General features: G+C 39.0%; 1 protein-coding gene across 5 annotated transcripts in view; it reads right to left on the bottom strand.

Annotated features, from left to right (window-relative positions):
• slc4a11 (solute carrier family 4 member 11) overlaps positions 1–20,986 on the bottom strand; it is an 82,630-nt gene that overhangs the window by 39,400 nt on the left and 22,244 nt on the right. For 3 of the 5 annotated variants that reach the window (XM_068338559.1, XM_068338555.1, XM_068338556.1), the window contains exons 2-3: positions 6,220–6,270; positions 3,170–3,286 (exon numbers count right to left, since the gene is read on the bottom strand). In XM_068338559.1, coding sequence (XP_068194660.1) covers positions 3,170–3,286; positions 6,220–6,270 — 168 coding nt within the window. The remainder of the gene's footprint in view (positions 1–3,169; positions 3,287–6,219; positions 6,271–20,986) is intronic. The other 2 variants (XM_068338558.1, XM_068338557.1) reach the window with 1 other exon arrangement.

Here is a 20,986-nt window from a genome sequence, read left to right as displayed (position 1 = left end):
CATGGGATGCAGTCTCATGGCTGCATATACATATACCTAACATACTGATACAGCTGAATTTCTAGTGTAAAACAAACAGTAACAACAAATGCTAGGTAGCTAATACGCGTTTAATGTTGGTGAATGGTTTTAGAGCAAAGGAAAGGTTCAGCAATCAAGCTCTTTCAGATACCGTAGATTTTATCCTCAAAAACTATGATGTGATGCCCTCTTTCTTCAGTCCAAATTTCCGCCATTTCAGTAGAAGGTCAAGTGTAAGCGACTCGACCAGCTGACTTGGACATAAAATAATTGGGTACCGAAACAGGCTGCACAGGCTGCATGTCTGAAATACTAAAGTCAGTCACTGGAGAACTTGAAAAGCTGAGTTGCAGGTGACGCCACCAGCCGTAAAGGCTCAAGCTGAGATGGCCAGTTAACACATCTACGAACTGCAGCCATGGTATGCCAGGTTCTTATACAGTTTTTCCTCATTGTGAATCATTGCTGTGAGCTAGGCTTTAGTTCGCTTTTTAGTTTTGGCTGAAAATAGAGCTTTCAAAACTCAGTCCATGTCCGTCAATGTCGGAATCCACAGACTGAAAGGAAACAGTGAGCCAGTGCTTTAAACAGCACCTTCCCTGCTGATTTCAGTGCTGTTACTGAATGCTTTGCTTAATAAATATGAATAAATAATGCTTGTTTGTGATGACAGTTTGCACCTAGTCCGATGTGCGGATTTTTGCTGCCGTCCGTGCCTTTCCCAGTCCCCAGAAACAACACTCTCTCTGTGTTCTAGGACCTTGTGATTAACAAATTAATTACTGATTATCGACCAGAAGTATAAAGACATCCAAGGCTTGCTTACACTTCTTCATGAAGGAAGCCACTGTTGAATATAGGGAGAGAAATTAATTAATTATAATGGACGGATGTCTTTATAATTACATTTAGGTGGGATCTGCTGTCTCAGAGTCTGATAAAATCACGAAGCTATTTGCTTTTCAGACAGAATTTGATTAAAAGTCCCGCTCAGTGCCTTGCATCGATTTGACGTGGAGAACATATTCCACAGTGGTCTGCTGATGTAGAATAACATAATAATGTAATAATTAGTGGCATAAATTAAAAGCAGAAACAGGGATGCTAACAGCTGATGACGCAGTGGTGTAATGGATGTTAAAATCTGACCAGGAAAAAGGGCTGGGAGGAAAACAAAAACACACTAATCAACATTTTGCCGCAATGTTGATGAATAATGCACTGTAATCCGGCAACAAACATAAATTATATATATTAGTGCATTGCAGTGTCTAATGTTTATCTGAACACAGTGTCTGAAATTCAAAGCATTCATGTTTAGAAATGGGATGACAGTGGTCGTCGTAGTTACTGTAATCATCCTATTAACTAGATTATTTTTTGTTATATCTTCGGGGAACATTTATGCTTCATGTGGGCAGATAAACATTTGTTATGACGGTTGCATTAACACACACTTGTTAAGTTAAGGTTGAAGTTTGTGTGTACTTCTTCTTGATGTATCTAAAACTAGAAGAGTTTTTTATTATCTGATGCAGAAACATCCCTTTGTCACTGTTACCGATGATGATAATAAACATCTGCACCTTTTCATCCGATAATCTCAATCCACTATTCTCAAACCAATATTTAATAAAAAAATTTAATTTTAATACATTTTAATTATCATTATTGATAAAGATATGATTACTGTCACATTAAAAGTATTATAATAAAGGTCCAAACACCCCAACCCCTACATCTACATGAATGCACATTATATAGGAATAGAAATGGACAACATAACCCGGTCTGTTGTGATGCTTCCACTCTGCCTCTCTAGTATTTTACGCTCATTTTTTGGAGCTGACATTCACCTGTCCAACTTGAGAGACTTTTTCTGTTGTGTTCTACTTCAAACTTGTTCCTAGCCTAGCCTTTTTTTATTTTTTGCCAGATGCCTTAAGTGTTACTATGTATGGAAAATCAGCCCAAGTGACATGGTCACCTGTCACATCGCCCTCTCTTTCCATCTCTCCCTGTGGTGCACCTGTGACTGTTACCATGGCAACAGTAACCTGTTGACTTGTGGGGTTGCTGGCGATGGGGTCAAAATCATCTGCACCTGCAGCTGAGGAGCTGTCTGTCAAATCAACACCTGCCATCGGGCTTTGGATGGACTCAGATCCCGTCAGACTGCAGGCTACATTCCACACGTTATCGGAGGATTTTCTGGCATCTTCTTTGTCTTTTTTCTTGAAGGATGCTTTACAAAGCGGCATACTGCTCTTGAAGAATGTACCTCATCATTTGACTTAAAACAGCTCCCAAAAAAAGGGTTGAAGTGACAGGACCAACAAATAGTAATGTCGGTCAGACACCTGAGGAAATTTACTGGCTGAAGTTTTGGCCTCCATATATCTGGGCAAGTTTTTCCACTAGAAATATGACATGACTTTTAAAGTTATTATTATTAATATTATTATTGTTATTTCATAATAATACTTCAACTTTAGGGGCTTTAAACATGATTGCCATTAAAGTCAAAAAGTCACTGATTAAACTCCAGAAAAAGATTTAAATGTGAACACCTCCGAGGTATACAGTATATACATTTCCAAGCCACCAGACTTTCTCACTTTTTGTTTGCTTCATCTCATCACCTCTGTCTTTCTCCCTCCGGGCTTTGGCTTACAGAAGCCCTCCTCCTTCTCCTGACTGAGACATTGGTGCATTAGCTCAAATGGAATCATATGAAGCTGTCGATGAGACAGAGGACGGAGAGACGGTGGAGACAGATGGTCCACTGGCCTCGTCCCAGAAACCTGTCCCTCAGAGCTGCTGTTTAAATGGCAACATGCCAAGTGCAGGCACCCCCGGATGTTAAAGGGAATGGGAGATGACACCAACTCTTGTGATTCCTGTTACACCCAAAACGCAACAATGAATAACTAATACTAATCATTTGCACACATCAAAATGGAGTCAAACCGTCAAAATGACGGCATCATGGTAATTAAATGCAACTTCAGTGAGGCTGTACATCTTTCTACCATGTTATTGAGTTTTGTCTTTCCTCCTTATCCCAACCAGACACTTGCAGCCCGACAGCCCTCCTCTCCTTGACTCCTTCCCTCCCTCTAAACTCTCCGGCTCCCAGTACACTGACCTAGCCCAGGGCTGATTTGGTTGTCGTAGAGGTGGATGTCATCTCCGCAGGCGATTGGTGAGTCCTGTCCCTCCTCTCGGCCCTCGCTGGCCTCCTCCTGCTCCACCTCCCGCTGCTCTGGGGACACAACAACACAGGGTCACCTCCTGAACCTCAGCCATCATTTTAAGTGGATGCCAAGTCTTACCAGATGCTCTAAGATGCCTGTGAGGTTGTCAAAAGGTTTTGCTCAAATAGATCCTGTAAATGTATTTTCATAGTAGTTTGTATTTTCTATGTCTTAAACACGATAGCATGGTGACAAGTAAAAACTCACACAAAAGGAATTTAAAAAATTTATTATTATGTTGAGAGTTAAATTTGTTCCATGACCAAGCTTGCAAATCAATTTGCTCGTATCTCAAACTAATTTTCCCCTTTTAAAATAACTAAAATCATTTTAATCCATTTCAGTCTTGTGAAAAAGCCCCAAACCCCTTAAAACATTTTTTAATCAACCAATAGACATGCATACTCTACCTGTGCATAAGTAATTATACATTAGTTAGTTACATAAACAATTAAAAGTATGAAAAGAAATGCGAAAGTCACGACTGAGCTACAGTATGTCTATACTCAATGGACAACAAGTAGAACAAGTGTTTGTGTATTTTACCTGCGTGACATGTTATTACTTTAACGCACTAAAAGCCCTAAGCAGAAAAAATATAATTCTAAAAAGTTAAATGTCACAGAGAAAATGTCAAAAATCATAATGTTGAGCAATTGTTTTGATATGAAGAACAATATTTGATGATTCAGCAGATAGACAGGCTCATGGGCATGTTTTTTAAGGGTGTAATGGAAAGGATTTTGTTTGGTAGAAAGCATCACAGGACTCCAGCCTGGAGCTTGTTGGTATGACTCATCCCATTCTCTCTTCCTGACACAGCAGCCCCTTAAATCCAATCCTACAGTCAGCGGCGGGTTACAAAACATCATCCAGTGATCAGCTTGATGTGACGAGAACAATATCTCATCGTCGTGCTCTTAATCTGCTGACCTTATCTGTGAGGGGCCCCCGATTTCAGTTGATTCAGTTTGTCCTGCATCAAGATCATCCCTTGACATGCTTTGAACACTACTGTGTCATAGCCCTGCATGCATCCATCTGCGCCGCAGACACACCGGATGGGCTTTGACTTTCAAATCACCTTGAGAGAAAGCCCGGACTGGAGAGCAGGGGGAGTGCTCTTTCGATTTACAAATGAAATTAATAATGGGATCAGTTGTAGGAAAAGTTTAATCATTTGCTATATGTTCATTTATTTATTTCTGCATGTCTAACTCCAAATTTAATATAACTCCTGATCAGGAATTGGGGATGATTTCATTTAAAATCCTTATATGGATTACTTTGGCATATTATGAATACAAAATTGTCTAGTCAAAGCCGACATGCGACAAAGAGGATGGATGTTTAATATGGAAACACTGAATGATTGATCGATTGTTTGATCCACAGGGAATGCAGTGTTCTGCAGCAGCCTTTGAGATGCGTTTGAAACTGTGACACACAGAAACAAACGGCAACGAGAGGTGATGCTTGCATCATTAAACATGCTTTAAAATTTTATGTCTTGTTTTCTAAGAATAACTTGAAGAGGACACAACTGCTGTCATTCTAATGTAATGGAGCAACATACAGATTAATCTGTCATGTGGTTTTAATTATTTATTTATACAAAAAAATCATAAATCATCTTATCTTTGGGTAGACAAACAAAATTGAAGATGATACAATTGTCATAACTTAATGATTTGACCCATGAGAGGCTTTGTGTGCAAAAAGTCTTCAAAGTAAACTTTGTCGAAATTCTCACAAATTCATTCTATAGTTCTTGGAATGGACAGAATAATGAACACACAATCCAAAAATGCACAACATGTAATGCCTCTACACAATGATGATGGGAGTAGTGTGGTAGCTGTTTAGGTTGTCGGTACTAAACCCAAAAAGATGGCAAGATATGACACATCTGGGTCTACACGGCTTATCGCCTGCCAAATGATTTCCTCAGGGATCTCCACTTCAGACATTTCAACATGTCACAGCAAGAAGCTCAAAACCTATGTACAATCTTGGCATTCCACTTAGAATAGGTGCTGTTCTGATGCATGCTGGGATTTCCACTTGTGTTTTTATTTTGTGCTGTGATAGAATAGTAGATCATTTAAAATGTCTGCGATGTCATCAGTCCACTCACTCCAGAAATCCACAGAAACAATCCCTTTGGTGCAACTTTATACTAGCTTGCAGAAAACTGGGATAGGGAAGAACCCATCATGTTGTAGACTTTTAGTGATTCAGCATTTTTTTTTCTACTTATCAGAATATTGCAACAGAAATGCAAATGACAAACATCTTTCAACCGGTTCACAGTATTTGGTAACCAGGTCCGTTTAGAGAGCAGTAAACCTTAAGACCAACCTTTTCTAATGAACATCTGAGATGACAATGGGGGGTAATACTTAGTTGCAAATAATAATTTATTTGCATTAATATCCTAATAAAAGATTTCCTAATAAAGACGGTTCTGTTCATCTGCAGCAGGGGGACCTTCTGCGATTCTGTTGAGTGGGTTCAGCGTGTTGCAGGAGGGGAATAATTGGCTGGGGGAGACAGGGGGACCCAATGCAAGCATATTCTGTCCCGACCGCTTGTGCTGCACATACTAATTGGGTTCCTCTCCTTGGCTTGAAGGTAATGAAACTGCAGTTATCATAACAGCTGGCGAAAAGTTCATTATTTATATCCAAATGCAGTGGAGTGTCAGAGCCGAGAGAATTTTATGTGTCTGACCTCCAGCTGTGATCTTTAATTCACAACCTTATTATTTTACAAAGCACATTATTGGCAACATTTAAAAAAAAAAAAAACCCTCAAAAAACATGATGAGACAATCAAACTCAAACTCCTTGTTAATGTTTGTTCTGTTGTGGAAAAGTTGATGAGGATGAAGATGTGTTGTAGTGTGCCTTCACTGATCCTTGTGGGGATTCAGACTCACCCATTTCTTGAAAGAAGTATCCATTCTTGGACATCCCAGAGGGAGGCGCCTCTGCAGGAGAGAGCCAGACAGAAAAAGACAGTAATCACTGAGGTGAAACGGAATGGGACCTGCTGGGAGACATTTTCATTTTTGAAATGGCACTATTTGCGAGTAATTTTTGGCATGAGAAATGATTACAAATATAAATATAAATACAAGCCAAACTGAGAGCTCTGTTAGTCATTTTGTGAAGATGTTCAGGAAGGGAAAAACTTTTGAATTTAAATATGAAGCTTGTAATGGGACCAAGAAGAAACTTTAGAAATGTTATTTATTCATATATTCCTTCACTCGTGATTAAAATATCTGCCCCCAAATGGCCATTAGGATACATGACAATGCCTGCTAATGACATTTTTCATTATGCTAACTTGGGCTCCGTGGTGTCCTCTCTTCCGGTGACCTGAAAATCATTTCTGCTCTGTTATCACGGAGGATCTCATGATCCCTCAAATACACCCAGAGGATAACAGGAGGAGACGAGGAGATGAGGGGACGAGGAGTTATGAGTAAGGAGACTCCTCACTCCCCTGACTCCTTTCTTTCAACTTGCATCTCTCTCTCTCATCCACTCTTGAAGGAGCTCACAACCAATGAGGAGATGCGAGGAGCCGTTAGCGTAATGAAGACCACCTACTGAAAAGTATAAGGCGTTAAAACCGTTAGGAGTTTTTAAGTTTAGGGAGCTTTTCTTGAGGTCCTTTTTTCAAAAGTTATACACAACCTCCAGAGCACACACTCCCATTGGCAACACAGCAGCATTTACTATTATCTACTATTACAGATCTGAAGCATTTTTATGGCTTGGGTTTGGCTGGATGAAGTCGAAACATTTTTGTTGGAAAAAAGTAGCGGCTTACCAGCTGAATGTTTTTACGACCCGACCATTCCTCATTTCCATGTGACATATGTGCGTTTACAGCTGAGTATTTCCTGCTTTGCTACCTAAAATGATAATTTCTATAACCTCAAGAGCTCTTTGTTACTTCAACACATCTGTCAGGTGAACAAAGTGTGTTTGATTCCACTGATGATATAATTTAGCGATGTTATTTCTGGCTCCAGTATGTCAGATATGTCTTGCGATTCTAGAGCTTTGTTCCTGCCACCTACTGTAATCTGTTGCGTGTAATGATGTGCTTATTATTTTTATGATTTAAATCTCCCTAAAAAAACTGCAACAGATGAAAGACTGACTTTGCTTTTTGACCTGTTGCTGTGATGAACAATCTAAATTCGAGAGCTGCAAAATTTGCCTCAACTCAATCACCTTGACAGAGATTTGTAAAGATTTGAGGTAAATAAAATCAGCTAGTAAATAGCAAGCAGACAATTTAGTGTGTAATACATTCTAGTTAATTAAAACGTTCCCTCCTAATGGGGCCACGGCTGTCAAAGACACTGAGCGCAAAATGGACAACGCTGGAGTTCAACCAGACAATAAGACAAACGATTCCATTTGGGGAAATCAGAGAAACGTCAAGTCATCATTCCTGCTATGCTCATTATGTGGAGGAAATATTAACAGGCTGTGACTGTAAGCAGTAAACGCTCCTTTCACCAGCAAGAGTCTTGACTTTGCTCGTATCTTTAGTGATAATCCACAGTGAGTTTTTTGCTTCCAGACAAGAAATCGCTATGCCATGGACGGACACAGCGTTTTTTTAAAATGGTGGATATCTCATTTTGGAATTAAACTTAATCTGGAGAAGAGCTCCGCTGCAAATACACAGAGAGGGAATTTAGAGTACAACATTTCAGAGAGCTCGTCACGTGGCCCTGTGGATGTGTGCAGCGTGCGGATGGACCAAAGAGACGAGACAGATATGGAGAGAGGATACTTTAAAGGTTCCTGAGAAATTGTGGGCTGGAGGAGGGGGGTTTAACGCTCTTCTTGAGAACTAAGCGGATATCTGTACACATTCGTTCTATAACAGACGATCATCGGCGTGTCTCGCAGGTATTTCCCTGACAAGACCGCTGGAATCACAGCAATGACAGAGAGAGGGACAGACGGGATGAAAGAAGTGGTAAAAACACCTCACTCGGCTCCACAAGCATATCCATAAACAATGATCATGTACTGTATTCCGTAATCTCCCAGTTTAGGATGAGTAAATATCTTTCCTTTGAAAAGTTTACAATGAAATCTATAAGAGGAATTCATTACGCTGTTTTAAATGTACAAAACTGTCCCTCAACTTTGGGGTTAAACTGAGAGAAGAAAAACAGGATAAATAAAAACTGGGATTAATCTCCTTCCAAAACAATTAGCTTTTCAGTCCATACAAGTAATGTATGTGCTTGGGTCGGTAAAAGATATTTGCATTTAGTCTTTTCCTATTAAGTGTTCCTCTGAAGCTCTTGTTGATTTTCATGTGTGTGTGGTTTTTTTAATCCAATTTCTAAACCCTGAGGAATGCAGAAAAATTTAATGGAATAGTTTGGCATTGTGGGAAATACACTAATTTGCTCTCTTTGATGTTTGATGAGAAGATCGGTGCCATTCTTACGTTTTTGTTGTGAATATGAAGATACAGTCAGCAGCCAAGAATTCACAGCTAACAGTCAGAAAATAGTCCTAGATAAAACCCTTCAATCATTCATAACTTTAACAAATTAACACCTATCTCTTGGCTCCAGCTTCATTTTTATTACAAAAAGGTATATTTTAAAAGAACTAAATAGAAGCAGCTGTTTCATTGCTGATTATTTTGGTTGCATGATGACAGTTTGTCACATTACCTTATCCGTGTAAGCAGAAAAAAACACCTTTGAAATCAAATCAAATAAAATGGAATTAAATGATCTAAAAGCACAATGCAGCAACCTAGAAGACCTCCAGTCTGGAAACTTTGAGGAAAAAGATTTAAATGTCAGAGGCCTTATTGCATGAGGCCCTCAGAGGGCATTCTTAATTGCAGCTGGTAATTCTTTAATGACATTTGGTGAAACTATGAGGCTTATCTACTGTATGCTGACATTTCAATCACATGTCTGCCATGCTGAGCCACTACTCCCTACAAAGAACAGTCTCATACAAATTAGAATTAAAATTAGGAATACCAACAGATATTGTTTTTAAGTCTTTAATATACACAGAACTCTTGCACCTTTCAAAGTGGAAGCAGTTTGAGCTGAACGGATATACAGAAATTTACTTGGTTTAGTATTACTTTAATTAGTGAATAAGATAAACTAGACCTTTATTAGTCCCACAGTGGGGAAATTCGCAATAGTAATACATCACAAATCGAACTGAAAAACACTTACTGAACAAAATTTATAGTATTACAGTATTTTTTCATATACTGGAATTAAAAATATGTGTTTCACCACAAATAAATATGGCTAATGACCATTTTCAATATGAATTAATCTGCAATTTGTTATTCATTGTAAAAAAAATTTTTAAAAAACCCCAACAGTTTCAAGAACAACAGAAACTCAGCAAATCAGTATTCAACCACATGTTAAATGTGGTCACAAAGTTCTTGAACTATGGCATTACATAATGAGTACAGAAAATGGTATCACTTCATAATTTCACCCTATTAGACTTCTATGGGAAACATTATCATAATTGGAACACTTGATGGCCAAAAGTGTTCTGTGAAACGATTACACAAAGTTTTAGTGAGTGCAGCTTCTTTTCCGATTGGATATTTATACTAAATACTAAGTTTCCTTATAAGGTATTCCTGAAGCATTACATTCACCATAATGGGAAGTATGTGCACTTGAAAAGCATAAATCCTGATGAACCTTGGTGTAGTTTTAGGTCTCTGGCATTGGCCCTCTATTTGTATTTAATTCTGCAAATTGGACAACCACATAGATGCTTCAACTTATCTGCATTCTTGATATTAAGACGATATTAAACGAATCACTTCTCTCCATGTGAGAAAATAGGAATCAAATTACAATCACAATTTGTCTCGTGAGGTATTGTAAAATAGGGCAGGCAATTCTATCTTCCCTCGATTGGATAAATAATTAAGTCTATGAAAATTTTTTATGGTGGATTCACAGGAGATTCCCAGATGCAGCCTCTGAGAAAACAAAGAAGCAGCTTCCAAAAATATAATAGCTGCAACTAATGATCATATTCATTATCAATTAATCCGATGATTAAGGTGCCAAATTACTCCAAAGCTCAAAAGCAGCAACATGTACGAGAAATCCAAAAACAAAATAAAGACCTAGTGTGTGTATTGGGAGTGGGGGGTGTTGTGTGTGTTTCTGAGATGGAGTCAGGCCAGATCATGTGAAGTAAGATAAAAAAGACCATCAGTATTAAATCAATAATATTTATTCAAAGATTTGTAGTAGCTGCTTCATTTTATATTCTTTAAATTCTGACTGAAATAAACAGAAAAGCACACAACCGTGAAACAACATGTCACCTTTCTGACAGTTTAAAAATAAATTGCATTATAAAAAATTATAAATGTCTTGGATAGCCAAATTTTAGCGAATATAATGGAACAATACAAGATAAACACTTTAAACAAACATAACTAACATGATATTGATATTTATTCTTAGTGTAGGATGTTTCACATCTGGAAAAAGGTATGAAACAATTGTGTATGTCTATGTGTTTGTTTTTGTCAGCTTCCTCTGGACGTTTAGCTCCTTCCTCTCAGTGAAGCATCATGAAGATTCATGTGCTCTGCTTCCACCGCGCTGTTTAACACTGACAGATACAAAGAAAGATTTGAAAGGATTGTAGGGGACTGTACGTTATCCATGTTCTGACTTTGTGAGATCAAGAAAGATGCATTGGGAACTTTGTTGTGAGCCACCATGCTTTGCTTTACGACCAAATAAAGAGCTTTGCTCTCAATGTAAAAAGCCCAAACAGGAAATGAGTTGGCCTAAAGGTTTTGTTTTAGGACCATTTCCCAGCTCACGCTCTCATGGTCTTTTAGCAACAGGCCGGTTTGCCATATTTTACACAGATGCTACACCTTCAAGGGACATATATCTTACATTTAAACCTGTAAAACAAGAAAGAATAATGATTTGAGTATATTCCCATAAATGGATGTGGTGATTTCAGCTGCTCTAAAATGAAACATGACAATAATCTGATGTATGATGTGGGGATTAGACTTAAAAAATGTTACTTTCAGACACAGTTAAAGATATGAGAGGATAGTTAATGCATTCAAAGTATGTTTACTTGAGAAGAAAAGTCTTAAATGATTGAGACTTAATGTTTAAAAATGAAAAGCAAAAACAAATCAAAACATAGCTTGGTTTTAGAATAAAAGCTGAAGTGGAATAAAATAGAGCTCTAAAAAAGGTTTAGTCAGAAAGACTATTGTAGTTGTAGCTTATTATTTTTTTATCCTGCCAGTCACTCTCTCTTGCATGCTCACTCAATATCCATTGCTATTAATGTTTGGGGCTGTCAATCATCACATCAGCTCTTTACAAGAGCAGTTTCTATATCTGCAGCTGTTCCTCTCTCCACCTCTGCCACCCTTTACCTCCCTGCAACTGCAGGTCTTTGCTGATTCATCAGTTTCCTCAAGCTCTCTAGCCTCTGGGGAGTCATCAGCCACCACCACAAACACCACTGTCCAGACTACAGGGGGGGTCTAGCTTCCAGCTGCTCGGGACAGACAAACCTCAGTTACCAAACCTTCCCACTGAGGCTGAGCCATGACTTTCCATCAATTCTTAATCATCATTACTCAACTGTCTTAATAAACATTAATTTTTTTGGCCTAATCACTCGTCTCTCCTGATGGAAGTAAAACTTCTCACACTAATTCATTTGTAAATGTCCCTGGCCTGGAAACAGACTCAATAAAAACTAATGAGTCTAGTTGGAAGAAAGATTTCCTGCAGTAGTTTGTCTACCCATCTATCTCAATGCACACTCATACACACACAGACACACACACAAACATGACAGAATAGATTATAAAGAAAATACTTGTGAATTAACAGCTGTTGCAGCAATGCATTTGTGTGAATGCACGTGTATGCAGGCAGTAGCACCAGTACCAATCACTAATATAACCAGAGAAGGAACTCAGCTCTGTGCACAAGTCACAATTACATCATCACAGATGCATGCAGTGACATGCAAACTAAAACAAGTAAGGGTTTGTGTTTCTCCGTTCCTGATCCCACTCTCTTGCAACATTAGCGTTTAGTTTTCATCACTGCCAACCCGATGATGGTATTTACAGCATCACTCAAGATGTGACCCCAACTTCAGTGGTATGCAGTTTTTTTCATTTTTCAAGCACAAACTTAATTTCTTAATCAGACATAACTTTAAATTACAGCCTATTTTAAATGAATCAAATCCAACATAATCAAACTTGTATAATGTCATAGGGAGATGAATGTTGATACTACAACTTTCAAATGTCTGATCTGACACAACTTTTGCGTTACTTCCCAGAGCTGGGGTCGGCAGTATGAATGAATTACTGGGACACATGAAAGGTGCTCATGTCAAAGTGTGGAGTGCATCCAATGTTCACGTTTATCTAGAGCAAATATGGATAACATCTAACAAATTCTCTTTTTTTACATCAAACATGACAAAGTAAATAAGACCCACTCTCACATGCCTTTTGAAAGCATTTCAAGTGGGTTTCATGATTGTTTTTTTGCACAATGTTTTTCTATGATCAACGTTCTGTTTCTGAAACAAACCACAATGCTAACTAATGACACAAACTTTTAGGTAGAATAACTGGTGTACCTCACTTCTATACTTAAATACAGCTTCCTGCTTACTGCATTGAGTTCCATTCAGGTTTTTTTAACAAACTTCTTGTCTTACTCTTGTTTTAAGAATGTCATTTCTGATTCCTAAACACTTTCATTCAATTTGTTGCCCAGCCCTGTTCTCACGGTTTCACAGGTACCTTGCTGACTCTTACCATTACTACCCCCACAAAGGAAGACATACTGGTTGTCAGATCTGTATCACAATATGATTATTCTTTACAGGCATAGAAAGAGTCGGTTGGCTTCTTTATGTCAGCTGCAGACAGCAGTCATGGTTTTAGTGGATTACAGTTTACAGTGCCATCATAACATCACAGCCGTGAATCAGAAAAATAAAGATGTTTTCTGATTCCCTCATGGTGGACAGACCCAGGTTCTCTGCAGATAGCACCCCACACTTCTAGTGGGTTATAAGCGATGTGTGAAAGGTGATTCTGACACTTAAACTTTTTTTTGTGTACATATTTTGTCATTACATACCAGAAATGAGTCGCCTGCTATTGGCCATGGCTCAGTAAATTGGTCTCCAAGTGCTCCTCTAGTTGGATAGACACTAAGCTTGTTATATAGCGGTGCACCTATGCTGCCCACTAATGAGGGAAGCAGAGTGTATAATGATGCATGGTCGTGTGAGTAAGCTTTGCTGATGCAACACAATTTATGATTTTGTACAATTTATTTCAATGGAGTTTGAACTGAAAGACTTTTAGAAGAAGGATTGATGCACATGGTGAAATTAAGGTAGTGAATTTGTGCGTGGCTATAAGATGGCTGTATAACAGGCTTGTGCACATGCATCACCGATGAAATACAAAAATGGAATCCTATTTTTGTGCTTTATTTCAGTGTCTACTTCATTACAAACATAGAAGTTATCTCATTACTACAAGTGAGAAATTTAAAGAGAAATTTACCTTGCCCATATTAGAACATTTAAATTCACTTTTTAATTTACACTTCACAAACAGTTGAGTCATCTCTTCCAGGAAGACAAATTTTAATGCTGGACAAAATGCACACAAAATACAAATGTATGATAACTCTATAGAAAGAGGGAAATGTCTACTTGCTGCAGGAAGTCAGAACCGGTAAGAGTGTCAGACAAACATCTCACTTCAGTAATGCACTGTGTGCATGTGTGGGTGCAGCATCTCCTACTTTAAATCAGTCCTTTCATCATTGCCCAACATATACGTTAGGGAAATATCTGTCAGTCAGCCGAGTTTACATGTCACATCTCCACTAGCGAGGCAACAGCTGCTCTGCTCATCACTTGATGCAGTGTTAGTACGTGCCACATGACAAACCCTTTCTTCCAAATGAACCCAAAATCTTCATCTGATGTGACGAATCTGCAAAAAAAAATGGCAGGCAACTGCCTGTCGTCGTTGCAGCAATTGTGGTTTGTGCATAAGTTCAACAAACGGTGAGGCTCGACATGGCAGAAAAAACCCATTTGACATCAACAGAGGGCATTTTCATGGGTAAAAATGTAATTGTTTCTTTGATTTATGTAGCCACAAATACCTCTGTGGGCTACAAGTCTAACACCAACCGACTGTTCCATTTACTTTGTGTCACACATTTGAACCATGTGTAAACAGTAAAGGTAACATGACTATATTCCCTCAGAAGGAAATGGTATCTTTACAAGGCCTTAAGGGATAATTGGGTTAAGAGAAAGTGTAAGGTGTGGAGTATGCATGTGCATATTTATTTATTTTTTTGTTTTTGTTGTTTTGGTCAAAATGTGCACTAGCAAAATCCTGGTGTGGCATGGTCAACTCAAGAAAACGCTAGTGAGATACAACATATATTTTAGAACAGGAACAGAAACAGCAGGATTGAGCTTAAATAATGACCATCACCCCTAATCTTCTTTAAAAGCAGCAGGTAGTCCAATAGTTTGAAGAGTAGAAAGAAAAAATATATACATTACAGTTAGGTGATGTGAGGGAGAGATGGAGCCAGGATTAAATGCAACCCTATGTCACACTGCCATCCTTCTCCATGTGAGTGACCTTCAAGGGTACTGCAGTCGCAGTCGAACATTTATGACAGAATTATTTGGTTTTGACAAAGCGTTTTCCTTCTTACTGACACATCATTACCAGAGAGAGTCACCCCAGAAACTTTCACTGTAAATCAAAACACGCAATGGCAATCAGCCGGTATGTTTAATATATCTGGTAACATGGCCATTATCACAAGCCACAATATATAGCATCACTATTAGACATAGCAACAAGCATCTTTTAAACAAACTCAATCTGCACTGAGGGCAGCACAACAAGATAGTTTCCATGGTGCAGGGTCACTAAACATTTTGTATTTTAACCGTTTCAATCCCTGTTCGTCTGGTTCCTGGGAGGGAAACAAGGCCATGGTAACCTTGACCTTTGACGGTCAAATTCTTCTCAGTGGTTATTTGGATGATCAAAAATACTCCCTGCATGTAGAGCCATCTCCATCATTATCATATCATCACCAAATCAGTAATGACACTGGGAACCTTTACCTTCATTGTGTGTGCGTTATGCTATAGTTTTCCTATTTTACTCTAATTTTCTTATTTTACAGTACATACTCTATATCGTAACTTTTATTTGCATTGTATTTTATATGATGTTATCAGGGTATCATTGTAAAGCACCGCTTGCTCTCAGTTGCCTTCTCAGTTTAATAAATTGATAAAATAAATACATACAGTATATACAGGTAATAACACTTTCCAACTTCCACACTCTATGACACTCCTACCTGAGATGTAAATCTTTAAAAGCAGGCCACAAATACATGCTTTCATTTTTAAAAAAGACTAAATAATAAATCAGCTGTGTGCAGTTAGTCAAAGAGCGGTAAGAAGTGCATTTGTTGGTGTCTATTTTCAGCCAAGACAGGTAAGAAGAATAGAATATCAAGATGTCCATTGTTAAAAAGTGTTTTTGATGGCACTCACAGGGCACATAATGGAAGGAACAACTGTTATATTAACTAAGTTTGGAAAAATGTTGTATACAACAGTATACAACATTTTTGCAAACTTCTTATGGTAGCACAGAACTAATAATAATAAAGGGTTGCACCGACAGAGATGGACACCACCACTGATTGACCTTTGTTTAATCACATATGTTGCTTAAAGACTGTTCCTGCTGCTGTTAAGGCATTTTAATCAACTTGGAGGGAAAGACCTTCAACACCACATGAGAAGTTGTGGATAACTTTATTGGTAAGAATTACTCATTAACCCAGACTATACGCTCATTGTATTAAAAGCCCTGCTGCAGGGCAGGTACATGCAAAACAGATGCCACCAGCCCGCGGAGGGACAAACCCTGGAATTTAAGTCAGAGTTGAGGCGGAGAAGTTAAGAGGGCGAGAGATTAAAAGGTGGGCCTGCTGCGTTTGTAGGGGAATCTACGAGGACTGGGCCGGGACCGAGGAGGAGTCTATGCCTTTTGTTGGCTAATTGTGCCCAAAGGCTTTCTTGGTACTCATCCTCTGTGGAGCTGTGGTCTCTGAGAGAGCCCAGGCAGAGAGGGAATTCCTCCCGATCCTCGGATCTGGGAAGAGCTGCTTGCCCAAAACACACATTTTAAACAGCAAGCCCACATTTGGTATTTATTTTCTTTGTGTTATTCCACATGAATTTTAAAGAACTTCAGTCATCACGCTAATTACACACACACTGTAAAGTGCAGTTTACAGTACGTTTTTACATGGCCATTCCCAGGTGGCAGAGGGGTATGCTGGAGAATAAAGTTAGGTCAGAAAACATGCAGACGCCTTTTGTTTTCCCAGGTTTGAAAAAAATAACGACTTTGATTCATTTCTACCATTCATGCTTTCAGACTCACAGCAAATTAAATCTGATGGAAGTCATTGTGCAGGATTGTTTATAAGACAAGAAGGTTGGCAAATTATCTTTGCATGAGGTGCATTTTGAGAATAACAAGTCAAAACAAAAAGCAACGTCTTTTCTTCACCAAGATAGAGAAATTTATTAACAAAGAGAAGAAAAACAATCTGCACAAACATTCAAAATGAAATAATGCTGCACTGGAACTGTACAACAACTCCTCCCAGGTAAGGAGTAGAAATTTGAACTTCAAGTACCCTTCGGTAGCAATGACTTCACAAGCTGTTGCAGGCACTACACCTCACCCTAACATCCTGGGTGAGTGCCAAACTCTCCAAAATATCTCTGATCATATCCTATGTGCAAAAGAACTCCCAGGCTCCCTGTGACATGGTGCAGCTGCTTATATTTCCTAACCTATCCTTTTCATCACTGGGTGAGGGCAGATCCACATCACTCTGGCCAGCGAAAGCTTCTCGAAGAGCAGGAGGTGAGGGGATTCCTCTGTAATCTTGTCCCAGACAAGCAGCCAACACTGAACGGATTGATTGCTCAGGCTTCTACGGAGACTATTTGGGCAGCGACTGCAGAGCTGTTGAAAGGCAGCCACACCGAGGACATGCAGTTAAATCTGGTATTGATGATATATGTGAGAAAACATGAAAAGGCATGAATCCTACACTGACCAAACCACACAAGGTCACAGTCACGTTCATCCCAGTTCCATCAGGACAAGTCTTTGCTCGTCGTCAAACACGTTGACAGTCACACCAATTCACAGCAATTTGCCACTTACTTCTCAGTTTCACCTGACACCAACTGCCTTCCAATAGTTGTCTTACCATCTAATGTCACATTCTTTTCTTACTATGAACAACCTGAGAAAGATATAATGACACTCACATCAGTTATTTACTTATTTTAGTCAAATATAAATACATGTGTACAGTATTTTGACACGTGTAGTTCTGTCCACGAACACCTTTCAGTTTTGGCATTTCTGTAATGCCCTCCAGACAGGAATCTCAGGTAAACACCAAATTATGTGATGGATGTTTTATCCACATAACCTTGAAATATGTGGAATCACATTAACAACAAAAAAAACTGTCCCTATTCAGACTCAGTGGAGCCACATGTTTGCAGCACTTCGCTATGCTTTTGACAAGTGTGTGGCAAAAAAATAATTATTAAAACTATTAATGTCAGAATATTCAAATTGAATTGGAAATGTCTCCACGATACACTCCCCTAGCACATCTTTTATCCTTGACATTACTTATTTCAGATGCTGCAATGACGTTGGAAAATATTTCTATGTCTATATTCCTATGTTGTTCATATTTACAGGTTGAGTTTCTATAGTAAATATTGGAAAAAAAACTCTAGACTTTTGTTTGTTTGTATTTTGTTTGTTTTACTGTACTGTACATATATGCAGACATGCTAAGTTTGCTCAGGCTTTTGTGTGTTCAAAAACAGTTTTAACAAAAATAACTGGATCGATTGCAATAAGTAGCACATGAATGTTTCATACCATTGCAACTTCACTGATATGCAACACTCCTCAACCCAAGAACAACATTTAACACGTCAGGTTTTCTCTCAATGTCATTTATGTAGAAGAACTGTCTAGTTTACAAACACCCATTCTGCGGCATTCTGTTTCTCAGTATGTTTTGTGTGTGAATGCCAGAGCTGTCCTTGGTGTTATGTCTGTGGATGGAAAAGCTCCACAGTAATCCTGTGGTCTTTTCACCTGAGAGGGATTGATAGTTAGAGGGAGCTGGCTACTGTGAGTTCACGGATGAGTCCGGCCCTGTCTGCAGCACGGTGAGACAAGGCATCGTGACTGAGGGTAGCGCTGGAACATGCTCTGATTTAAACCCTGTCATCCTCGGTGCTTCATTATTTTCTTACTCTTTCTTTCTCTTGTCTGTCCTCCCTCGATCCATTTACATCTTATTTTCCATTTTTCACATACTTCATTTCCATCTTTCTTTCCTGTTTCTCAGGTATAGGATGACACTCAGGTGCTGCAACAGGGATGCTCTGCATGTTTGGGTGTTTGTGCGGATGCTCAGTGAGCGAGGCAGGCTGTGGATGACTTTGTGAGTCAGTGAATGACTGAGGGTGTTGTTCCACTAAACACACACACCAGTCAACCACTCGCTGAGGAAATTGGCTGCCTCGATTTTCATAAAGGGAGGGGGGGGCAAACAGTGCAAGGGGATTCCTGCTAATTGCTTGCACATTCCCTATTCCTCTAGCTCGATTGAAGACAGGCCACCGTCTCTCTTTCAAGTCTGTTGTTCCCCACATAGCAGTCTACTGTACACTGTTCCAGCCCGTCTGCCATCCCACAGCACATCTCTCAGCTTTTAATTTGTGGTGTCCCCCCCCATAGAACTACACAGGCACAGTTTCATCTGAATTCAATGCGGAGCAGCAGGAGAGAAAATGCTGGTAATGTCTCTTTTACTGTATATCTGTCAGACTGTTTCCAACTCGAAGGAGGACTTCTGTGTGTAATGAGCATACACACTATTTGTACTATGTTAAGCCTACAACATTTTCCGTAGAATAGCAGGTCATGTACCCTGTACTTAAGATTAGATACACTAGGATCACTGCTAATACTTTAACATAAGTATTTATACCTTTCAAACCTCTTACTGAGCACATTCAGTGTCCTACCTGTACAGTGGCTGTCAAAGTTTACATTAAGGAACCTTGGCTTCCTATTTGTTTCCATCTCATCATCCGCTACTAGTATAACCTCTTCCTTAATCTGTCTCCTGACACAGGGTAGACGATGATCTCCACTCCACTCCACTGTAGGCAAGTTCTTTTTGCCCTTGGACCGTTACTAGAGCTCCCTCCTTACTCGTTCTTTACTGATATCTGACTTGCACAGTCTGTTTAACAAATAAAAGCACTGGTGCTACTGTTGGTGTAGCACAAGGATGCTGTGAACTACACAATCACAAAATGGGATAAGACAAAAAAAGATAACCAATGTACTGTAAAAGAATGCAGGAATGGGGTGTCATATAAACAACCTCATTCTGAGAAAGAAAATATCTGCAGGGCTCGTTTGAACTTGAAAAAAACTTGAATTGCTTTAGTCATGTTTAATGACAAGTCGTGATGATGACTGTGTGCTTAATCGGTCAGATTATGGTAAAGCGGGTGTGTTAAAGCCCACGTGAGTCTGAATTAAACCTGTAATGCATGTTGCCACACTCAATTTAGCACACTGATGTTTCCGTTCAGTTACAGTGTGAAGCGCCACGATCAAGGTTTATGAATCCAACAACACGGGCAGCGTCACACATGTTAGAGTAATTACTATGTAGTGAACAGGGGCATATGTGTCAAGTGGAGGGGTGCCACAGACCGCCCATGTCTACTGCTGTTGTGCTCCGTTTGTTGTTTTTAAATTAATTTCATTGCAATGAAGAAACTGTTCTGCCCAGTACAAGCTGTTCTGTGCTAGAAATGTGGCTCACGTTTAGCAGACCATACAAGAGCAATATTTAATAGGAAGTGAAACACATACCTCTTCTGGGCACAGTGCTACTTCCTGTGCTGTAACCTGTAGAATAAGCTTTAATTTATGAACCGATGAGTACATGCTAGAAGGTTGTGGAAAATTGTGGCTTAATTACTCAACAGCAAAGCAAAATAGTTGTCATGACCAAAGGTGAGCAAGAACCACAAGCCCTGTGTGTGTTTGTTCATTCTCTAGAGCACTGCATTTGTGTGTGAAAGTAACTACAGCAACACAATTTGTGTTGCTTCTGCATATAGAGACAATAAAAGTTAACAGTTGGCTTGAATTCAAAAGGGCTGCTGACATGAGTTTCTCATTTTACCTGTTGAACAACAGAAAACACCTTAAATACTAACAAATTAAATTATGCAAAAAAGTATCACAGACTACAAAATACACCTCATTATACTGTGTACTTATGTGAATGAGAACGACTTTTGTTCATTTTAAAAGTATCATCATCACCATCAATGAGAAACAATTTCTGTCTCCATAATCAGGAGTGGCACTCCTTTATTTAGTGTAACCTGATTTATTTACACTGG

This window comes from Antennarius striatus, chromosome 17 (genome assembly GCF_040054535.1).
Source record: "Antennarius striatus isolate MH-2024 chromosome 17, ASM4005453v1, whole genome shotgun sequence".
NCBI lineage: Eukaryota > Metazoa > Chordata > Actinopteri > Lophiiformes > Antennariidae > Antennarius > Antennarius striatus.
This window is presented reverse-complemented; position numbering and strand designations above follow the sequence as displayed.